The sequence below is a fragment of the Nothobranchius furzeri genome, chromosome 11 (assembly GCF_043380555.1).
Source record: "Nothobranchius furzeri strain GRZ-AD chromosome 11, NfurGRZ-RIMD1, whole genome shotgun sequence".
Classification (NCBI taxonomy): domain Eukaryota; kingdom Metazoa; phylum Chordata; class Actinopteri; order Cyprinodontiformes; family Nothobranchiidae; genus Nothobranchius; species Nothobranchius furzeri.
Window position 1 is genome coordinate 29,008,907 of NC_091751.1, and position 24,575 is coordinate 29,033,481.

Consider the following 24,575-nt stretch of genomic DNA (forward strand, 5'->3'; position numbering starts at 1 on the left):
TCTGGGTCACAGGTACTGAAACAAAGCTGTTTATTTTCCATTTCCAGCTTCTGATTAAAATCCAACTAATTGTTTCGACACCCTGGACATCGTTTATCATCTTATTTAAAACAGCTTATCTGCTTATTTATTGTTTTAAAATACTATACCTAAACTCTTGAAACCTGGACTAGATAATGCTACATTAATGACAGAAAGAGTCCAATTCAGTGTTTGATTTGTGAAACCTTAATTTGATTTGTGTATTAAAGAGCATTTTCAGCACTTTTTACATCTGTTTTATTTCACGGGTTAGAGTCAGAACTCTTATTATTAAAGTCCTTTTCATAAACAACACAGTGCTGAAAAATATGTTGATACCATGATAGTTCTCACACACAATACAAATAAAAGTGAAGAAAATAGCCTTTATTGAACTTTCACGAATCAAATAAAGGTTTCATACTGCTGTATAATTAGAATAATCTAGTCTAGGTTTTAAGAGTATTTGTAGTTTTTGAACTGGACCTTTTCCACTTTCATCCAAAAGACTTCTGAAAACATGCTAATCACAAATCAAAAAATGTTTAACAGATTACGAACTGTATTTTTATAGGATTCTGATATTAATATAAAAATCTAGTCTAGGTTGGAAGAGCCTAAGAATTGCAGTTTTAAAATTAGAGCAGGTTAAAAGCGCCCACGGTGTCAGAAAATTAGACGAAATTCAGAAAGGAAGCTATAAATAGGAGCCAACTTCAGCCTCATCTTTTATGCTACTGGCACAAACAATTAATTGCACAAGCTACGATAATATTTCACCAATATATGTCGCTTTATGTTTTAATCTTAGGATGAAAAATATATTACATTTTAGAACGTGTACGTCAGGTTTAGTTGAGGCACGTAACGGTATGGGCGTGGCTTACTCTCAGTCCCTATTGCTGCTGACGTCCAAGGTATTGCTGCTTGAAAGGTTAGTAAAATTATTGGTTTTTTATTGTTTTAGACATGATGAGTTTATGTGTACTGATCTAGACTGCAGCGACATTAATCATGTAAACATAGCTTGAGGCATTTTCCTTGATCTTTTGAGTTTGTTAGGAGAGCCTAGTTCACGTTCGCCGTCTGAAAATGGCGCCCTAGCTAAAATCGGCTAACTTATGCTAACTTAAACTTGGGACAAATCCCTCCTAATTAACGTTTCGCCGCTAAATTTTCAGTTTTTATTTGGTAAAGTACGCCAAGAGGAATATTTATCAGTTACATAAATATACTTAAGCAGGACTTTGTTGGTGAAGTCAAATCTCTCAAGCTATAAAAAAGCTAAAGGTTTGAATTTTCAGCATGAAACTTTGTGGTTGCATCATCTCTGTTGTCGTGGTCGTTTGTAAACTCCTGAAAAAGTTACAGATATTTTAAACAGAGCTATTATTTGATGTATTGTAGAAGCTGAGTGAAGCACATGTTAGCCATGATGTGACTGAAACTGTTCAAGGTCATTCAACTAGTCAGGTATTGAGTTCATGTACCACCCCACGTTTATTCTAGTAATTTCTCATTAGATAATATTTATTTTTGTTTTATTTAAGGATCTCGACGAAACCAAAAGCATGAACCAGACTTATTCAAAGTTATCAAATGGATTCATTCTGCCTAAGGGCAAAGTGACCCCAAATACGCTGTTTGTGGGAGGGATTGACATGATGGTAAGTTCAGATTCATTTCTCCTGCCTATTTAAAAATCTGAAACAAGCCAATTTCATTTAGTAATTATAAATACAATTAAACTTGGGGGAAAATAATTTGTATATATTGTAGATGTTTCAATTCAACCATTATACAAGAGGTCTCCAATGAGCTACTTTTACAAAATGAAAGTAAAAAAGACCTACCGCCATAAGAGTTATTCGCATTGTGTGAATATGCTTACTATGGTAAAAAGGCTATGCCTACTAACATGTATTGTGCATTGTATTCACAAGTTGCTTTCTGTGTTTTTCAGTGCATAAATATTGTAAAACAGTGAAAGGAAAATGGTGACATTCCTGTTTTAAAACTCAAACTAAATGAAAAGTGTTTTTTTTCTTCAACTAATCAGATACTTTCAGATGCTGAAATACAAATTTGCTTCTAGTGATGGGAATTCCGGCTCTTTTTAGAGAGCCGGTTCTTTTGGCTCAGTTAGCCAAAAAGAGCCGGCTCTTTCGGCTCCCAAGTGGCTCCTCAGATTTTCAGTTGCGTAGAGTACATTTATAACCAAAATAATGCAAAACTATGTAAAATGATTTACTCATGTAAAAGAATGCAATGTATAAAATATTTATTGTTTCTATGGATTTAATAACACTTCAAGAAATCCCCACTTTCTGACTGCTGGTGCTCATTTTCTCACGGTCTTCGTCACACACTCCTCTCTCTCGCTCACCTTTTTCCTCCTCCTCATTCCCTCTCATCTCCCTCTGCCCGCATGTGCTCTGCTGTGTTTCTGAGTCTGGTCCTCCCTCTTCCCCGCCCCTACTGCTCTGTGTGTGGACCGTCTGGACATGCAGTTACACATGTTGACCAATCGCCTGTAGCTTTCACCAAAGTAAGAGGGGAGGGCTCCCAATGACGAGCCGGCTCCTGTCGTTCACTTCAAAGAGCTGGCTCTTAGAGCCGGTTCATTCGCGACCGACTCATCACTATTTACTTCGTGTGAATGATGGGCATTTCTTTTTAGATGGATCAGTAACATAACTTTTTGAGCACACAGGAACAGTTAACCTCTTCCTGTTCAGTCCCTGAGCCCTGCCCAGAGCCTAAGCAGCAATGTCAGTTTTTTATAGTGTTCAGCTATTTTGTCATAAATGAACAAATACTTCCAAAAACTATAGAATGCCATTTAAAAGCATTTATTGTTCTTTAAATTACATTAAAACAGGGTATCCACTGGGTCTTGAAAAGTCTTAAGTCTTGAATTTACTTTAAGGAAAATGAAGACCCTTAAAAGTCTTAAAATAGTATTAAAGCAATTTTAGTACATTTGATTAAAAAAGTATGTAGCCACTCCTTAACACTACATAGTTGACTTGAATTTAAAATACGCTCGTCTCATACTTGCAAAGTTGACACTTTTTGGTGAAAATTGCCATTGATGAAGCCAAATATAACGTTCATGTGAATCATGTAGAATGATCCCTGGCATTTTTACTGTGATTGCCCCTGTAGTCCTGTAAAATCACAGAAAAAGAGCATGTTCTTGTAAAACAAGTATGCTTCCCCAGTGCCTTCCAGAGGCAGCATAATGTGTGATGACATCATACGCGTTCACGCTCAGGTATAGCCCGTAGCATTTGCTATCTGTAGTTTGGCGGCAGAGCGAGAGGGAGTGTTGCTAACTCAGCAACTTTGTCGTTGTTCCTAGCACCTAGCAACAAACCTAGCAACATTTCTGAGGACCCTTTTCTACTTTCTGTCTAACTTTGTTGAAGATATTCTCTGCAGATTGGCAACAAAGAAACCATTTGCGCTCCGAACCGTTCTTCTGGGAGCAAGGAAAGACAATGATAATCTGCGCATGTGCACAAGGACATAAATAGGGCTGAAACGATTCCTCGAGTACCTCCAATAATTCGAGTACAAAAAATCCTCGAGTCAATTTCTCTGCCTCGAGGATTCGTTTAATTCATGCTTAATTAATTCATAGCTTTGCAATTGCCCGGGGTCATGTTTCACCCGGACCGAAATAAGTGACGCACATACACACTGCACTGAATGCACACGCGAGTAGCGAATGTAACTTGACTTTCTCTTAAGCCATGGCGGACAACGTGGACCCCGGTGGAATGCGAAAAAGACAGAAAATGTCAAAGGTGTGGGACCATTTTTCACTTCATAAGGTGGAAAGCGTAGTCCAGTGTAAATACTGTAAAATGGATCTAGCCTACCACAACACCACATCCTCCATGCTGCAGCACCTGACCAGGAAACATCCACATGTAAATGTCCCTTCTGCAAGCTGACTCGGAGGTCCACCATGTATTCTGCGGACATTTTGCGACTTTTTTGTTTGTAGCACTCAGCTTCAGCTCACACCGTGTGTCTGGTAGCAACACGTCAAACCTAAAAATGTGCTAAAAATAGCAGTTTTTACACAACACGTTTGACTTTTTATTGTGTTGTTACTGATGCCTGTTGTCCCTCGGGATTGCTGCAGGAGGACGCAGGTATTTGAGGAAAACGAAAGAAAGTAAATAAATGTTTTGTGATCAATATAATTTGATATAACCGCGGCAAACATGCTTTCTCGACAATCCTTGTTATTGTGTGTTAAAAAAAGTGTAGAAATGAAAACGGACGTGTGTTAATAGGGAAATAGCTGGAGAGCCATGTGTGCACATGTGCCGTGAGCGGTTCTGGTGCTGTTTGGGCCGCAGCCGCTCGCAGCGCTATTTCAACAGTTATCCTCCTAGTTTTTAGATTCTCGCACGAGGGGAAAATCGGCTCAGGTTGTTTACTTATTTTTTGCACAGGCAATTGTTTACTGTGAAGTAAAGTTGAAGTGCTGAAATTTTGAAAACTAATTTTGAATAAAACTTGAAGAATAACTGGCAATTGCTTGCTCATTTTAAGAGGTCTTTCATATTTTATAACATGCTATTTGATGTAATGGTTTAAAAACACAAAAGGGTAATTTATTAGAGTACTCGATTAATCGATAAAAGATTCGATAGAGTACTCGATTACAAAAATATTCGATAGCTGCAGCCCTAGACATAAACCTTTCTCAGCCGGACCGACGATAAAGCTACAGCTGCAGAGCTGGAGACCACCAATTTATGCCTGCTGCTGCAGAGTCACGCATCTACTAGTGATGGTGCAGGCGTCAAACTGCAGTCTCTGGCTCTGCAGCCGTCAGGCACTGTGGCCCTTCCTGCATTTGGCAAATAAAGTCAGCAGGAGTTTGATCCACCGTCCCGTTAACACACGCCACTCTCTGGCTCATCTGAATTCCCTTCAATGACACGGGGATGATATCAAGAGACACCAGGTCTCAGTTGCTCGGTGCACCGGCGTGCACCATTATTATAACAATCTACATGGAGAGAAAACACAGTGGAGGAGTGGAGTAGGGGTAAAAGTCGCTGTTCAAGAAAATGCTGGTAATGCACAAACTTGACGGAGAGTGTGAGAATGAGGTGAGCAAGAGGTCTGAGCTATGTCCTATAATAGAACGGTTTGTATCATCACACCACATTTGAGCCCACCACGGATTTGACGTAGACACATTTTTAGAATCGAGTCATTGACGTGTCGTTACAGCTCTAATCATTGTAACCTTCCCTACAATGTGAAAGACATTAGACTGTTGTAGGACTGCTCAATTAATCGAATTTTAATCCCAATTACGATCTGAGTTTTGAACAATTATAAAAAAAGCCGATTATTTGCTCCTCCCACTTGCGCTGCCCTGAGTTGCAAATGAAGCGCTCCTCCCACAGTGTTGCCAACTTAGCGACTTTGATGCTATTTCTAACAGCTTTTCAGACCCCCTTCTTGACTTTTTAAATCTTAAAAGTACCTAGCGAACACCTCAGAAACATCTCTGGTAACCCTTAGCTACTTTCTGGATAACTGTCGTTGACATTGCCTGCAGGTTAGCTAAACACTCCGCCTGCGCTCTGGACCGTTCTTCAGGACATTAGGAAAGGGAATGATGTAGTGATGTGTTAGTCACTAAAGCAATGGCTCGCAGAGCCGGCTCACTGTTGGATTAACCAGAGTGAGTGACACACACACCGTACCTGCGGGCTCCTGAAAAGCTAAAAACGGCTAAATGTGCGTGTGCGGTGCGCTAAACACACGTGCAGCTTGCCCCTGATTGCTGTGAGACTGGGTTGGGGGGTGGGGGGTGCAGCTGTGGTTGGGACAATTATTACATTAACTGATGGACCTGTAAATAAATAGTTTATAAATAAGGTAGAAATAAGTTCCTCACGCTGATTAACAACTAATCTCTCTGGGGACATGGTGCTAGTGCACTCCTACAGCACCTTGACACGACTCAATAAATGTTATGCAACATTTTGTGAGCATAAATTTATTTGCATTTATTTGTTATAAATGCTGTACTGGTTAGACTTAAATGAGTTAAACCAAGGTCTATAGCCCTTGGGTCATAGACTATGAGCTATAGGTATATTGGTCTTTTTATACTGGGAATCAGGAGTTATTTTAGTGATCATCTTGTTTCTTATTTATTTTTGTCCTGATTGTGCCCTGAGCAATTTTATGACTGAATAAAAACAAAAAAAATCAACATAAATTGAAAAATCGTCTTAAATGATCGAGATCTCAATCTCAGTCACAATTATCTTGATTATTGTTTTTGCCATAATCGAGCAGCCCTAGACTGTTGTGATGTTTAATTGTTAAATTCTTACATATTGTACCTTTAAGAAAACATTCCATAATACACTTATCTACACATAAAAACATATGAATGTGAATATATTTAGGTAATTTATCATTTTCTTTCGTCAGTTATACTTAACCTAAAGTTCACATCGTTTCTTTTTTACATCTAGAATAATCAAGAACAGATGTTGTTTTTGGCCATTGAAATGTCTGTCGTCCATCAGGTTAATGAAAATGAAATACGAGACTTCTTTGCAAAATTCGGCACTGTGAGGGAAGCGAAAATTATCAAAGACCGTGGAGGCATCTGCAGAGGGTGAGTTACAATTGTTTTTAATGATGCATTTGTACTGTTGAAAATAGTGTTACTATGTTCTGATTTTACTGAAAAACTTGTTCTTTAATAGTTCCTTTACTATTGTGATCAAAATTATTTAGTCTCAATTCTGAGGCTGCTCTGTAAATAGTTTTCAAATAAACAATACACATAGCAACTTCTGATCAATCCATATCAATTTCAGATTTAAAATAATGTATTGATGTAAACCACACCCGCTAACTTCCAAATAATAAATAAGAGGTGCATTCATCCGTGTATGTCCTTTGATCCGCATTAGTGATATTTTCAGCACCAGAACAACGAAGCAAAGAAACAGATTCCTGCGTTTGTTAGTAATTTTATTTATTAGGTGCATCTGACCTGTTCTATTTTTCCCTGAAATGAGATCAAATTAGTGCTTCTATGGGTTGTCTCCTCTCTGCACTTTAAAAATTTGCCTGTAGTTTGTTTGTGAGTGTGCATGATTAAGACGCAGAATCGCTGCATCAGAACAGTTTTACAGCTTATCGGGACGTGTTCCCGTGCCAAAACTGGGGTGCGGATCAGAAGATTCTAGGTTCGGCTCCTGGCTGGCTCGCCAAATGTAGTGAAATATAGATCGTATATTTATACACTGTAATTAGATCTAGATATTATAATCAGAAGCGGTTGTTTTTATCATCAGGGAGTTTACTTAAACACTCTGTATTGACTGAGAGACAAGAAAAGAGAGCTTTGGGATCGTTTAAGAATCTTGTATTTCTATAATTCTAAATTCTTACAATCTACCAGGACTAACTCTGTGATGGATGCATATGGATTAGAATGTTATCGTGTTGGTGCGTGTGTGTGTGTGTGTGTGTGTTCAGAATCTCTAGGCTGACGTAGGCGGATCTGGTTGTTATGACTACAAATCACGAGGCTTCAGAAGCTGATGACATGAGCAGCCATTTTGCCATGACCACGTACCGTATGGAGCCTCCCGTGTTAGATCAGGAAATGCCAGGTCCTCGGACCTTCAGATGTACTGGAGCTGGTGGAACAGCGGTCGCAGCACGACAAAGTCCATCTGCGGATCGACCCCGGTAACAGCGGCAGGCGTCAGCGAGTTAGCTCTTATTTTGAAGGAACGTCGTCGTCTTGTTCAAACGACGGAAATCTCCAGCTTGACAGTTCTCAGCTTAAAGTAGGAAAGTGCAGCTGGCCAGCCTGCACTTTTCTTAGCGATGACAAAGGAACTCCTTAGGAACTCAGATTGAACAGAGCTGAGTTTAAAATGGAACTGAGGATAAAATGGCGTTGCCTTGTTTTATATCCCCTAGTTGTTTATAAATCTTAGTAAACCGGATTGGACAACTTCATTAAACAACCCAGATTCTGCCCTACGACAGACGAAAGTTCTGATTGGTTGAGAACAATGTGTCATGCGTTTCCATGTCAATGTAGATCAGTCTGTCTGGTGCAGTCCTGTTTATTCATTAAACACATAACTCATGACATCTTTATTTCACAGATCATTCACCTGATTATTATTGATCAACATATGTTTCGATTAGCTTTATCACAAATAAAGTACTTTGATTAATTAATGAAGAACGTTCTTCTTCTGTTCTTCTGGCTCTTCTCCTGGAATGTAAACAGGGTCCGAAATTAACACTAGCCACTCGCCAAATGCGAGTAAATTGCTCCATTTGGCGAGTAAATTTTTGAGCTCTACCTGCCACCTGGTGAGTAAATGTTTGCACCAAATTAGTTATGTTTATCAGTCATCTTCCACGGATTTCTGATACTCCTCCCGCCTGCATGCAACTTACACAAACGTATGCGAAACGTGAACGCCGCATCCAACGTCATTTCCACGTATCCCATTCAATCAGTTTATCAAGTTAGCAGTTAGCTTCGTGACTTAAAACTAGCAGTGAAATGTGGCGGTTTTTAACTGGAGTCAGCCAGCCTTCCAAAAGAAAACTCGTCGAACTGGAAGAAAAACCACCAGGACCAGTGGCAACCAGAAGATTTTTTGAAAAGTGGCGAACTGGAGACGGCGGAGTAGTGAGACAGGCTACATTATGATGGCCACGTAGCGTTGCTGCCTTTCACAGACAACTGTCCCTCGGCATTCTTCAAATATCCAAAAAATGCCCATACTTCCGACTTTGTCTTCTTTGAGGGATAATAAATGTCCCAAGTGCTGCTGTCTCCTCCTGCCATTATTTCAGCTTTAGCTTAAAGAAAGTTTTGGTCGTAAACAACAAAGTGCGCATGTGCCGCCGGCAACTTCCAGCAGATGATACGGTGGCTGGTAAGGGTCACCGCGCCTACACGGTAATCCACCGAGATAATATATATATATATATTTTTTTAAACAAGACTGTTATTATTTATTGTCAACTTTTTTTACCGGGGTTTACTGCTACACCGGTTACCGTGACAACCCTAGCCCTGACACACTTTCAGATATTCTCATGCTGCAGCTGTGTTCTCCAGAGATCAAGGACTAGGACCCAAATGAGGCTGTAATGCTTTGGCACAAAGACGGTGTCAGAAGCAGGAGGCCAGACTTCATGGACAGAGAAAACAAGGAGTCTGACTAGATTTCAATGAAAGAGTTCATAAAAACATCTCTAAAACTAAATAAATAAATAGTAAAAATGACAAAAGAGTTGTTTTCCTTATTAATTGATGTTTTAATTATTTTGTCACTGTTTGGAATCAACATAATATAGAATTACATGCTTTAGGTAGATCTAAATCATTTAGGATTTTGGCCGGTAAAAAATATGCTTGGCCGGTAGATTTTCATCATCTACCGGCCAACTTGGTCGGTGAGTAAAAAATTTAATTTCGGACCCTGAATGTAAACATTCTGAAACCAGCACCCGACCTTGGCGATTCCTACACGTTACTGTGTAAAGGGGCAGCTGTTAAGGGCAGACAATTATGATATTCATAATGCTACACATTATTATAATGTTCACTGTAATGCATCTTGATGTTCTTAACAAATACATTAAATCAAAGATATTGGTCAATAATGCCAAATATGTAAATTTGTGTTTCAGTCATTTTTATACTGGCTTAAAAATACTTCATTAAGTCTACTAGAGGTGTAGAACGTGTTTAATAGGGCCAGCCCAGTAATGATCTTGGACCAAAATAAAGGGGGCAGAAAGTCAAATAAAGGGGGGCAGAAGGAGATGTTTTTCCAGACGCCTAGAAAAATTAAATGCCAAATCCTCCCTGCAAAGTGTGTCACTGAGAGTTTAAAACAAAAATTATTTTTGTGCAAATATTGGTGTATTCACCTTTAATACTAGTTATTAAAATGCAGCAGTTGCTGGATTGGTGCAGTTCAAAGTGGAGTGCATCAAATAAAACAATATTAACATAAACGTGAGACGTGTCACCCCCCCCCCCCCAACGACCACCACCACCACCACAGCAGCTGGAAAAATTCCTAGGGGAAACACTGTAGGCGGGTTGGTGCTGCATCTGTAGTGATGTGGGCGTTGTACTGGTCTGTCGTGGTGAAGAGAGAGCTGAGTCAGAAGGTGAAGCTCTCGATTTACCGGTCAATCTACGTTCCTACCCTCACCTATGGTCATGAGCTTTGGGTAGTGACCGAAAGAACGAGATCGCGGATACAAGCGGCCGAAATGAGTTTTCTCCGCAGAGTGGCTGGACTCTCCCTTAGAGGTAGGGTGAGAAACTCGGTCATCCGGGAGGTGCTCGGAGTAGATTTGCTGCTCCTCCACATCAAGAGGAGCCAGTTGAGGTGGCTCAGTCATCTGGTCAGGATACCTCCTGGACGCCTCCCTAGTGAGGTTTTCCGGGCACGTCCAACCAAGAGGAGGCCTAAAGGTAGACCCAGGACACATCGAAGGGATCATGTCTCACCTGGCCAGGAAACACCTTGGGTTTTCCCTGGAGGAGCTGGCCCAAGTCGCTGGGGAGAGGGAAGTCTGGGCCTCTCGACTTAGGCTACTGCCCCCGTGACTTGACTCTGGATAAGCAGATGAAAATGGATGGATGAATGGATGGATGGGTTGATAGACTTTTTCATTGACAAAAAAAAAACAAAACAACGAAAACTGACTGAAACAAAAAATCTAGTCAGAAGACGGAAAAGATTGGAACAGGCGGGATCAGAGTTCGGCGCCAGCTGCTGTTTGAACAAGCTACCGCTTAACCAAACATCATATGATGGTAAGAGTTATAAATAAAGGAATAAAATAGTGTCGCACCGATATGAAATTTTTGGGCCAGTACCGATATCAATATTAAGATCACTGTTATGGCCGATAACCAATATTTGCCGATATTGATATACTGATATTAATGCTTCTAAAATTTGCATATTTTGTGTAGAATATAAATTATTAAAGCTGAATTCATGTTATCATGTACACGCAACACACACATTTACGCTTCTGAGTAGGGCTGGGCGATATGACGATTTTAGACCGTTTTACGATCTACACATCTGACGGTCTGTCATTTTTGAGAGACCTTTTTATCACGATTCACAGCTCTGCTGTTGAAATTCTGCCTCTGAATGAAAAGGGAACTTACTTCCGGCGAATGACACGCCTTTGTTTGACCCTCAGCCAATCAGAGTGAGTCATGGTAATATATTAGTGCCCCACTTGTTTTCACCTGTGTGTGAACAAACATGGCTTCAGCCGCGGCTGAGCGACAACGAGGTTTTCGTTCCGAAGAGGAACGCCTCGTCCATTATATGGAACTGGTTTGGTTTTTCACCAGATGACAAAGAGCAGCGAAACGTCATTTGCAAAGTTTGCAAGGAGAGCGTCAAGGCAAGTGATGGCAACACCACAAACTTGTTTAATCACTTGAAAAGAAGGCATCCCAAACAATACAATGAGAGCCAGCTGGTAGCTAAAGCTAAAAAGCCTGTGGCTACAGCGGCTAGTGCTTCTTCCAGGCAGCAAACGCTAACAGAAACACTCCCAAAACACTCCCTACGACAGAGACAGCAGACGATGGAACAGCGTGACCGATGCAGTGACGTTGCACTTGGTTAAAGATTTGTGTCCCGTGCGAACAGTAGGAGCGGGATTTAAGAAAATGATAAAAACATTGGATCCGCGCTACGAGTTTTCCAGCCGCAAGTATTTTTCGAACACCGCCATTCCACGCATGTACGCTGAATGCAAAGTGAGAGTTGCAGAAAATATTCAGAATGCACAGTTATTTGCTACCACAAGTGATCTCTGGTCCAGCCGCACATCAGAGCCGTATTTGAGCTTAACTATCCACTACATGAGCAACTGGGAGCTACATAGTATTTTGAACAAGTTAATGTTTGCACAATATGTTTGCAATTGACATGTTTGCACTTTAAATATGTTTACGATTTTAATTTATGTTAAGTTACTTGAAAAACGAGAAAAACTGATTTTTGTAATTGTTTTTCTCAGGGCTTTTATCATCTCTGGTGTGAGTTTAAAATATAAGTGTGTTAGCACTGTGTTGATTATCCCTAATATGAATAAATGTTTATTTATTCAATGTTTCTCTTCTTTAGTACGCAATTGAAGTTATGCTATTCATGGATAAATTGTGATAAAATCGAAATCGTGATAAAATATTGGAAAAATCGTGATATTCTATTTTTGCCATATCGCCCTGCCCTACTTCTGAGATGATTACATTCTCTGTCACATGACTAAACAAATACACATCATCCCCCCACCCCCACCCTCTGAAACAGGCAAACAAATGGAAACAAGATGGAAAAAATATCGGTTGATAATATCGGCCCAGTTTTTTTTTTATCGGACCGATAACGATATGTTAAAAAATGGCTAACATCGGCCGATACCGATATTGATGCAGATATATTGTCCATCCCTAGAATAAAATGTTTGTGGCTGGGAGTTATAGCATTAGATGTAACGATCTGAAAAGTGTTTGCAACCTTTTTATTTGATCATTAAATGCATTAAATTCTAATGTTTGTTTTATTTGTGTCCAGAGAGACACGGAGACAAAGACACACACACACACAACACACACTCACCTGTTAAAAGTTGTTTTATTTTCCTTTTCTATCTCCCCCCCCGTGTCCTGTCTGGCTGTGAAGCAAACAGATTTTATGTTTGAATGCTGGTGACGAGCCTTACAGATTTACTCTCAGGTGGAGCATCAAAGCTTCTTTAATGTTTTTAATTCCGACCAGACACGGAGACAGAGGTGAAAGAGAAAGGAACAAAAGGAAGAGGTGTGTGTGTGTGTGTGTGTGTGTGTGTGTGTGTGTGTGTGTGTGTGTGTGTGTGTGTGTGTGTGTGTGTGTGAGGGGGTTCCACAAAAATAAACAATCTATGATGAACAAGAGTTTGCTTCTAGACCTTAATTTTTCTTTTCCGTCATGGTGGTGAAGTCGGATCGGCCTTGTAGATCATCCCACTGAATCCTTGACTGCTCAGCATGGACAGGAGTCTTGTGACAAACATGCTCACAGTGGCCTCGGTCAGGACGTTGGCATGCTGAGGTGTGCACGTAACAAACTTGTCCATTTAAGAGAAGCACTTTTAATAACGCTGTAAGGTAGCGGGACGAAATTAATCATTAGCGTTTGTAATTCGAGCAAAAATATGTGACATGCAAATGTGTTCTAAAGTTAATAAAATCGCCACCACTACTGGTGTTGCTACACCTATGTTAGCAGCAAACGAGGTAAATTTACTGAGGCGACTCTTTGTTCTCCGCCATGACGTGCTTCCTCTTAAGGTGCTTGTGCATCGCCGATGTGCTCCCGTGAAAGGAGAGTTTCACTTTGCAGAGTTTGCACTCTACGTGCCTTTTTTTTGTCTTTGTATAATGCCCCCAAACATTTGAGCTGCGTTACTGACTCACCATGTTTTCTTTCTCCGGTGATGAAGGCTGATCTGTATGGCCACTACTGCGCATGCGCATCGGAGCTGAACGCGGCGACTGAGCAGATAGGCAGGAAGCAATTGCCAAACCCGCCGCAGCAGGCGAGATTGAAAAAATTTTTATGAAATAACCGACATCTCGACTATTAAATTAATAGCGGATTATTTTATTTGTTGACATCATCGTGACAAGTCAACTAATCGTAGCAGCCCTAGACTCAAAAATCAGGAATGTCCGCTTTTTCAGTGTCATGACGAAGTGTTTTCCATCAGCTACCATCCCTGCTCGTCTGAATACACTTCCTGGTCTGCTTTGCTCCATCCCAACTTCAGATAAGAGTGTTCATTCGTGTGGGACCAAATGATATTACATGCTGGGAGTCTGTCATCACTTAATGGCATTTTAACCATCTCTTTGACATTCTGAAGCAGAGAAATGTCTGTTTCTTCTCTGGCCCAATTCCCACAGTTTCTCATGGATGTGGAAGTTTTACCTGTCTGCTCTCTCTCCAATTTACCTGTCTGCTCTCTCTCCAACTCTGGCTTTATTCTGATTGCAGGTCCCACAGTTTTAATTTCATTGATCACTTCAACCTGTTTTGGAAGAGGTTCCCCTTTTTTCAGGCGAGATGGAATTCACCCTAACCGTCATGTTTCAAACATGCTAACCGCTAACATCCGGTATGCTGTGCAGCCCCATAGGTATACATCTATGGTGGATTTCCTCTCCAAAGTCATGACAATTTTCATCCCAGCCGTCTACCCCATCTTTGGTTATTGCCCACACCACAATTCCTAACAACATTGCCCCCTACAGTTCTCATGGGCGCAGCACCATGCCTGAGCCTATGTAGGGGAAACACTGGGAAGAGGAGCAGATTGGTAACCCTCTATTCTCACTTTTTGCATACGGTCCTATATATAACTTCTGAACCATGCCACAGATGCTTGAGAAAGTCCTATAAGTTTGATCTTTTAGTTCTTTTTAAAACACAGAAAGGTTTTATTTACCTGCAACGTTTTGTTTGCGGCCTGACGAAGTTTGCAGCCTCAAACGAAACGTTGCAGGTAAATAAAACCTTTCTGTGTTTTAAAAAGAACTAAAAGATGGAATTAGAATTTCAACACAGCAAGAACACACCAAAGACCTATAAGTTTGAGCCTGCTAAGTAAGATGTTAATGATCCACAGAGTCAAAGGTAGGGCTGAGCGATCATATGATTGCATTTTGTGTTCACAATCATTTTCAGTTCAATCACAGTGATCAGCTGGGAGTCTCGATCAAAAATGCCAGTTGTGTACAGCCTCAGTGGCAGGGTATCCGCGGGTCCTTAAAAAGTCTTAAATTAGCTTTTCCAAATTTAAGGCCTTAAAAATCCTTAAAAATGACAAATAATCCTTAAATACAGTTTCCAAAGGTCTTAAATTTTCAAAGACCCAATAAACAAGATTCTTTTATTTCTATAAAATTTTTATGAATTTCTAGTTAGTCTTCAGCATTTTTGGTGTATGATATTGTCATAAGTGGAACCGTACACATTCAGTTGGTTGTGGGAGCTTGTGCCATGGGGAAGTGCAAGTTTAATGGTAACTGGATGGCTAATCCCATGTTCGCGGCGTGGTTAGCACCGGTTCCAGGCAATAGAGCTCCGGGAGTTGACGTCACTTCTCCCGGCATGCAACAGTTCAAATCGAAACGGCGCCATTTGGCAGGCAGAAGCCGGCAGCTGGACTATTTGTTATTGTCAGAAAACTCAATCAAACGGGAAATATGGTAGATTCCTGTTGTGCCCCAGGATGCAGAACAGACACGGACGACATAAGGAATGAGCCATCTACAGGATTCCCCAAGATCCGGAGCGCCGCAAACGTTGGATCATTATAATAAAACGCGCTAGTGACCGGGCTAAAATGAAGCTGTGGGATCCCGAGAGTAAAGGATTTCACTTATGCAGCGACCGCTTCATATCAGGTACTTAAACCAACGTTTCCTCAACTGTGTATGGTATTTATTTTAAATGCTTTTATTATGATTCTTAGTGGGCTTCCTAGACTTATTTTGGCGTGGCTTTTTCTGTCTTATTACTCACAGCAGCAAGTAAACATCACGTAAAACGTTGCCTCGTGAGTTCTGCGTGCTGCCGTTTCCGTGTTTTATGATGACAGCAATTAACCGGCTAAGCTGTATTTTATTTTTAAGCAATGGTTGATCAATTGTCAGATCACACATAACAAGCACTTTGGATTGCTATTATCTGTCTCACCGAGACTACTTACGTGTAAATCTGTGTTATTTGTCCGTCCATCCATCCATTTTCATCTGCATATCCGGAATCGGGTTGCGGGGGCAGTAGCGTGACTTCCCTCTCCCCAGCCGCCGGAGCCAGCTCCTCCGGGTAAATCCCAAGGGGTCCCCCGGTCAGGTCCGGTGTTGTGCCGGTAAGAAACCCGCTCCGACAGCTTCTGGCGTCGGAGCGGGCAGTAGAGTCGAGAGTCCCAGACCTCTCCCCAGCTCCTCCGGCCGGGGGAATCCCAAGGGGTTCTCCCGGCCAGGTCCGGTGTTGTGCCGGTAAGAAGTCCGCTCCGACAGCTTCTGGCGTTTTTAAAAAGTATCCCAGGGGAACGGTAAGGGTCGGAGATGTTTAGTCAATTTAATTTCTGACTATATAAAACGATTTCTTCTGTTTTAAAGTGTGAAGTAAACTACGACGAAGTAAAATCCAAGCCGATCCCGTTCATGTTCATGGTTACATCCGTGTTTGTTTACCTTTTTTGCATGCCAAAATGGCGTCCACTAACTGAGAGTCACGTGGGGTCCGGAGCTCTATAGCTGGAAAATAAAGCTTAAATTTAATTATAAAAATAGCTTGAATTTGGTCTAAGTGGCCTTAAAAAGGTCTTAAAAAGTCTTAAATTTGGCTCCCTTACACCTGCAGATACCCTGAGTGGGGGGCGCTAACACTCCATGCACATTGGTTGCCCACTGCCATTAAATGAAAAGAAGAAGTGTTTGCAATCACACTTTTCCTGCCCCACTACTGCGATGAAGAGGTTTATTAAGCAGAATGGCCAAACGTGGAGATGGAGACAGCAAAATAGATCCCAGTCATGACTCAGAGTTGTCTTCTGGAGATGAAGACATTGTTTAGAAGAAAAGTTACTCAACGTCAGTTGTGTGGCGGTGGTTTGGGTATGTCAAAAGTGATGTTGAGCAAATCAAGCTGACATGCAAGGTATGTCGGCGAATGGTGCCCTCAAAAACTGGCAACACTACGAGTCTATTTAATCGTCTAAAGAAATAACATCCAAGTTATAAGACAGAGAGCATGAAAATGCGAGCAGAGTCCAGACAACTGGTCATTTTGTCTCAAAGTAGACTTAGCACTAGTGCGGCTGCTAGTAGTGGTTCAGCCATCACTAGTGGTACAGCTGCACAACCAAAACAGCAATCGATCATCTCGTAGTTTTCAGCTGTTGCACCGTACGGTCAAAACTCAAAGAGAAGGAAAACCATTACAAAAGCTATAACCGTTTGTATAGCAAAATACATGATGCCTCTGAACACAGTAGATAAAGGATTTAAGCATTCAATCAAATTGCTGGACCTGAGGTACGAAATACCCGGCCAAAAATATTTTGACGCATGACGAATGTAGAGAAAACGTACAGATGGAGATCAAAGAGGTTTCATTCTTTGCAACTACCACTGATCTTTGATTGAGTCATTCATCTGAGCCATATTTGAGTCTAACAATACACGACATCAGACCAGACAACAAATCATTCACATTAATATTTACTATTTAATCATACAATAAAAACAGTTAAAGCTATTAATATTTTCTCCCATTATTATCTTTTTTATGTGTGTTTGTGAAGCAACTTGTGCTTGTGATTTTTGTCTAGAGAGGAGCTTTATAAAAACATGTTTACTCCAAAAATGCATGGAGGAAATCTGTAGGTAGAAATAGCTTTTAAATGTATTAAATAACAAAAAATGCTCAGTTTTCCCTGCATTACCGCGGCAGGCTGGGTGCACGTTTTTCGAAGCCGTCTGATAGTTTTTCCTCACTAAAACATCAGCTCCGTTAGAGAGACGCACGCATTCTGACACCTTAGTTTGTTTAAACTAACGTGTGCCATCAGAAACATTCAAACCATTTTTAAAAGAGAAGTTGAGCTTTCAAGTCAACTAAAGTGCGCGACTCCACACTCGCGCTGATGAAGCAGAAACCAAGCTTTAGAAACCAGCCTGAACCTGCTCCGATGTGGGAGGAGTCTCTCTCTCCCTTACTCAGCTACATTCTCTCTCTCTCTCTCTCCCGGGCTCACCTATGGTGCCATTATTATCGACTCTAGCAGCGCTGTGTGTGGGAACATAAAACAGGGAAAATAACCTGAACATGCAGCTCTGTCAGCTGTGGAGTTGGGCTCGGCTCTGGACGGTACACCCCACCCCCTTCCCCTGCGCTTGCTTTTGCCAACGCCATAACACGGGGAAAACCATGGATGCAAAAAAAAAGTTACACAACTGATCCTGGATCAGTCAAAACCGCTAATAACAAAAAGGTCTAATGTGAAGATAATAACATTTTATAGTGCAAGGAGCCAATGTCCATATATGTGTGGACACAGGGCCCTAGGAGGTTAAAAAATATTTATCAGGACTCTTGCTGTACCATTTTGGATCAAATGAAGGCTTTTGTGGTCTATCTGACACTTACTATACCCAGTTTTTGGCTATCTCTTGATTAATAGCATTTGAAAACAATGCTAGCTAAAATTGTCTTATGAAGTTTGTAGGTTTAGCATTTTGTAGTCTGTATGTAAATTCTAAAAATATTGTAGATTTGTCAAGTTATTTAATATTTTTTAGGTGGAAGCATGAAAGGCAAGAAGATTGAGAGAGCTGTTGTTGTGCCCAGGAAACTGGTCAGTGCTTTTTCTTACTCGTGGAAAAAGAAAAAAGCACTAGCTGCTGCCCAGGATGAACTTAAACTGCCAAAGCACAAGTTGATCACAGAATCCCCCACCAGTTGGGGGTCGCGTCATGCAATGTTTGCAAGAATTCTGGAGCAGGAGAAGGCCATTGCAAAGGTTTTGTCAGACGATAGAAAAAGCAAGCTCCTGAATCCTTCATGGCAGGAAATTGATGTCCTAGAGTCCGTCCACAAGGCCCTAAATACCCTGGTTGACTTAACTGACGCCCCTTCTGGAGAAGCATATGTCAGTGTCTTTTGTGTGAAACCTGTCCTTCAGCTCTTATATCAAGAGGTCTTAAAGCTAGAAGGCCATCAAGTATTCAGTCACCTGCTACTTAAATGAAAAATATGATGATGATGATGCCACTGATGACCTCTTGAGCATGGCAACCCTTGTTGATCCTCGCTTCAAGACCAACTACAGGTCCTTCTAAAAAAATTAGCATATTGTGATAAAGTTTATTATTTTCTGTAATGTACTGATAAACGTTAGATTTTCATATATATATTAGATTCATTACACACAACTGAAGTAGTTCAAGCCTTTTATTGTTTCTAATATTGATGATTTTGACATACAGCTCATGAAAACCCAAAATTCCTCTAAAAAAAATTAGCATTTCATGAAAAGGTTCTCTAAACGAGCTATTAACCTAATCATCTGAATCAGCTAATTAACTCTAAACATCTGATTCTTGAGGCTTTTAAAAACTCCCAGCCTGGTTCATTACTCAAAACCGCAATCATGGGTAAGACTGTCGACCTGACTGCTTTCCAGAAGGCCATCATTGACACCCTCAAGCAAGAGGGCACCATGGGCCACTCATTGCACAACGTTGACATCAGCAAACCGCTCACCCACACAATGCCAAACACGCAACTTTTCATCTGCCCTAAACAGTTAAAACCGGGACTCATCTGTGAACAGACTGCCTCTCCAATGTGCCAAACGCCATTGAATGTGAGTGTTCACCCACTCAAGTCGGTTACGACGACAGACTGCGGTCAGGTCCAAACCCCAATGAGGAGGACGAGCATGCAGATGAGCTTCCCTGAGATGGTTTCTTACAGTTTGTGCAGAAATTCTCAGATTTTGCAAAGTGGTTGTTGCTGCAGCTGTTTGGGTGGCTGGTCTCAGGCAATCCTGGAGGTGAACATGCTGCCTGTGAAAGTCCTGGGCTGGTGTGGTCACACGTGGTCTGTGGTTGTGAGGGCGGTTGGATGTACTGCCAAATTCTCTGAAACGCCTTTGGAGACAGCTAATGGTAGAGAAATGAACAATCATTTCATGGGCAACAGCACAGGTAGACAGTCCTGCCGTCAGCATACCAATTGCACGCTCCCTCAAAGGTTGCAACATCTGTGGCATTGTGCTCCCAAGTTTTACATGTCACCAGAACATAACCAACCGCAACACAATAAAAGCAGTGTTATACAAAATGGAAGGCTTGTAGTGTTTATTCTCTTACAGTACCAATTTATCAAATTTTTTTGAGGAATTTATGTGAGATTTTCTGGTTTTTATTAATTGTGCAATAGAAAAATAATCGATAGATTAATCATCTAAATAGTCCTTAGAATAGTCGACTATTCGATAAAATAATTGTCAGAATAATCGGTTTAAAAATAATCGTTTACCCCCAGCCCTACATATTAGTTTCAATATAAAGGGCGATGGTGGCACAGGAGTTAAGTGCTCGCCCCGTAATCAGAAGGTTGCAGGTTCGAGTCTCGCTCAGTCTGTCGCTGTTGTTGTGTCCTTGGGCAAGACACTTAACCCACATTGCCTGCTGGTGGTGGTCGGAGGGACCGGTGGTGCCAGTGCTCAGCAGCCTTGCCTCTGTCAGTGCGCCCCAGGGCAGCTGTGGCTACATTGTAGCTCATCCCCACCAGTGTGTGAGTGTGTGTGTGAATGGGTGAATAACTGGTTGTGTTGTAAAGTGCCTTGGGGGGTTCCAGGACTTTAGAAGGCACTATGTTAAATACAGGCCATTTACAGGCCATATATAACAAGCCTTTTACTTTTTAAATTTTTAATATATTTGTTAAATTAAATATACAAGCGAGTTAGCACGCGCTAGTCACCGAAGCTGCAATTACTAAGCAACTAACCAACCATAGATAACTTTTTTGGATAAAAAAACATTTGAAATTAATTGACTTACTTTTAAATTTGAAATTTGCCCCCAAAGTAGCTGTCGGCTTCTGATCCGCCATCCTTTTGAAAATACTGTGGTGTATTCTGGGTAATTTTTGACCAAGGCTAGGCTACAAGACACCTCCCGTGTATCCTTGCTCAGCTAGCTAAATGGCTAACAAATGGAAAACACATGCCTCGGTAGAACATGAACATTGGAACATGTCTTGGTGGCTCCTGATGATGTATCTCCTAGGCAACCGGGGTGGGGCCAAGACATCAAGGTGAGGTTCCTTGGCACTGAGAAACACCCTTGAACATGTCTTTAAAACCACAAGTAGAAGAGCTAAAAGCCTTTCTTCAAAAGAAAGATGTTTGCGCTGTCGCCAGATGCCATTTTTGACTACAGCTAAAAACTATAACATTGCGGACGACAGACACAGTGACGCTCAGTTTCTCATAAACAACGAACACAACTGCGGCGTTCGCAGCGGCTCTTTCCTCTGTTCTAAATGACTTGAATGTCTTTAAAACAAGTAGAAGCGCTGAAAGCATTTCTTCTAAAAAAAAAGATGTTTGCCAGACTCCTTTTTTATACTACAGCTAAAAAACTACAGCGTTGCGTGGTACAGTTGGCCGTCTTTTTTCTGATTGGTTATTTTTGAGCTGGCTAGTCCCGCCCCTCAAGTGCCTCTCTGCCTGTGAGTTGCCAGACTCTTTCGCTGTGCAGAATTAAACCGAGGATGAGTCTGGCAGACCAGGCTAGTTAACCGGGCCAAACTATTTTACCCGGTTACGACACTTAACTGCAATAAACTGGTTCAATATGTACGTCCCTGTCTCTAATGATGCATGTTTTAGTTCTTCATTGTGCATTGTTATTGCATGAATATATTTCTGTATTTACTAAGTAATTTTGTGTTTTTCTAGTTATGGCTTTGTGTACTTTAACAAAGAGGTCAACATTGAGTCAATTGTTGAGGTGAGTTAATGTCTGTCTGTGTGGTTAATTGCTACATTATCAAGTCAGGGTAATGTTTTCTTTCTGAATGTATTTTTTCTTAACAGCAACAGATCAGTTTTAAAGGACGGAAACTCAAGCTGGGTCCTGCAATCCTGAAGGAAAGACGCCCACGTATGTTTTTTCTAACGTCAGTGGATTCAGTCCAAATGCAATGGGAAATAATGGCGCTTAACATTAGCGTCAGCACGGTCGGGGTTTGGTCGGGCTGGATGGCGTGAGTTCGGTCTCGAGAGGGCAATGTAGTGTTCATATATAAATCCGAGGGACTTCTCAGGAATGCGGAAATCCCCGAGCTTGTGGGCGGCGTTTAATAACGCGCTGGAAAGTCTGCGGTGTCCACCATCAACAGAACAGGCGCACACACACACGGAGAGCTCACTTTCTTCTCCCCGTTCCCACTGAGCAGCAGCTCCAGAATGGCAGCTCCGTGCTACAGGCAGAAGTTTACTCAACAGCATCCAGCATGAAATGAATCACACATGCGGGAACACCCCCCCCCCCCCCCCCCCTCCTGGCTCGTTCTTTTAGCAGATCGGAGGCGGTAGGCGTAATTTCAGCTGGCCAATCAGTCCGTAGTGACTGACTTCTGGGGAAAAGGTCTGAAAAAAAAAGAGTTGCCTCGGAACCGAAAACGCATATCTGACCAAATTCCATAAGGGAACAAACTGACGCTTATGTGTAAGCGCTATTATATGTTTCCAATAAGTAAACACCTGCCGATAGAAAGCACATCCACATACATGTTAACATGTTATCTCAGTTTCTTATTCTCTGTGCAAACTTCCCCTCCTGCTGGACACCATCCTTTAATGGAAGTGATATTTTTGTGTTTCCAGGTCCAATTGTTTCTCATCTAGTTGGACCGACTACTTGGACAAGTCCCTCAGGTTACGTCTACTGTCCTTGCTGCTCGCCTGTGGGAGGAGGGATGACTCAACCCTCACCCATCCCCAGTGGAAGGACCCACTATAATCAGGTACGTCCCTCTCATGGGTGAGCCGATCTCACGTCGGCTTGCAGGGAAACTGAAATAGAAAGTAGCTTTTAAGGCTAAACATTTAATTAATCAGGGGTTGGTTTGATTTTTCTGTTAACGTTTCAGTTTACTTCAAAAAGGAAAAGAGTAAAAAGGCCAAAGTTTGTAAATGTGTCCTCTTTGCTGCTTGCAGCCGTACTCCTACAACAACTTTGGAGAGGTGGTGTTTCCTCTGATGTCCACGAACTACTCACATGGTCCTTATTATCAGGTATCTAGACACTCTACACCCCCACTGTTCCTGTAGAAGCACAACTGGATTTCTGTTGTTTACTGGACTGTTGTGTCCTGTAGCCCCTCACCATGCAGTACACCACAGCTCCCTGGACTCCAGACCGACCGACACAGCTTTTCAATCAGGTGATTATTTATTCTGATTAAGGTTATTTGGATTAAAATAAAACATTTAAATTTCTAAAATATATTATTTATTTAACGAACTAAACAACGTTTTGGCCCAATGTGTTTTCTGTAAGTGTGATATCAGTGCTGACCACTAGATGGTGCTGTTGTGTTTGTGTTCACATGCTGAAGATGATCTCTGTTCATGTTATCTACAAGAGACCTTGTGGCCGTGCTGTTTGTGTGTTTTTATGACAGCTGTTGAGGTCTTTGAAGGAACATATGTGGGTTTGTTCTCATTGTTCTTGTTCTCTGATGTTTCCAGAGCTTTGTGGACTGTGGAGTCCAGACTGTGCTGTAGTTTTTAGCTACTGAGCCCCGTGGCAGGTACAAACTCAACTGTTTGAAATGATTGTGCAAAGTAAATCTCGGCCGTCCTCACTTCCAGTACACCCATCTGCTGAAGTATCTGTAGTGTGTCTTTGTTTACATTTGAAATAGAAACCAGCTTGTTTGCTTGCTCTCTTTCCCCAGATGCAGGCCGCGGTGGCTTTTGGGAATCGGAGCGCAGACGAGATGACATCTGTGGTTCTGGACGTCTGGGAGCATCCCAACTTTCCAGAGGGCCTTTGCTCTTCCCTGTCTCTGCTTTAGTTTGAGCTATTTTAACATCGGACAGTTTTCTGCTTCAGCTGATCCCAGCCATTTTACCCAGGAATGATGAGGCTGATCTGTGATCAGATGCTTTTAACTCACACAGATCACAGTGACTATCGTACATGAAGAGTTTCTACCAGCTGACACAAGGGGTCACTTTAGTTGTTCTGTTTTTTCTAATACCGGAGAATGAAAAGACTTAGACTCACATTTTGGTGTGTACTTCTAATTTATTTATGTTTTCACTTTTTTATTTCAGTTTCTTTATGTGGGTTTTGCTCCTGGTTAAAGGCTCTGCACGTTTCTATGTGAATATTATAAACGTCTGGACAGCAGTCTGGTTGTTTTCTACACTGGAGATGTTCTGGTTCATTATAATGCTTCTCTGATTACAATCTTTTATTCACTTTTCTACTCAAACACAAGAAGGATCAAACATTGATTTTAAACTGTTCACTGTTCACGTTGTTACTGTAACTCGGCAGCCTATTTTATATTTCAAAAGTGCGGCACTTGTTGGAATGTTAACCTGGTGTTTGGTGTGCTTTACTTTTAAACCCACTATTTAGGATGTTTTCCCTGATTATTTGCTTTGATAATAAAGATTGAATTTGTTATTGTATTTTTCCTGCTAGTTCTCCATCCTCGCATGGAGCGGTGGAGATGAGAGGGTCCTGACAGCAGCTGCTGCTTACCAGCCAGCCTCAGGTTAGCCGTCCTGCCTGGCAACAAGCCCATCATCCTTAGGTCGCAGGGCGTTTTGTTTTGTCACAGTCTGATGGTCTAACCAGGTTCCTCGAG

General features: G+C 41.4%; 1 protein-coding gene across 2 annotated transcripts; it reads left to right on the forward strand.

The window, feature by feature from the left end:
• Positions 1-850: 850 nt before the first annotated feature.
• On the forward strand, positions 851-24,391 carry dazl (deleted in azoospermia-like). 2 transcript variants are annotated; one of them, XM_015955914.3, is made up of 11 exons: positions 855-955; positions 1,429-1,494; positions 1,572-1,688; positions 6,603-6,694; positions 21,646-21,697; positions 21,784-21,850; positions 22,576-22,715; positions 22,909-22,986; positions 23,070-23,135; positions 23,443-23,504; positions 23,652-24,391. In XM_015955914.3, exons 3-10 carry the CDS (start codon positions 1,593-1,595, stop codon positions 23,476-23,478), a joined length of 627 nt encoding a protein of 208 aa, XP_015811400.1. In that variant the 5' UTR covers positions 855-955; positions 1,429-1,494; positions 1,572-1,592; the 3' UTR covers positions 23,479-23,504; positions 23,652-24,391. The 2 variants fall into 2 exon arrangements, with proteins under 2 accessions (XP_015811399.1, XP_015811400.1); XM_015955913.3 differs by lacking the exon at positions 1,429-1,494 and having other exon boundaries at positions 851-955.
• Positions 24,392-24,575: the final 184 nt, after the last annotated feature.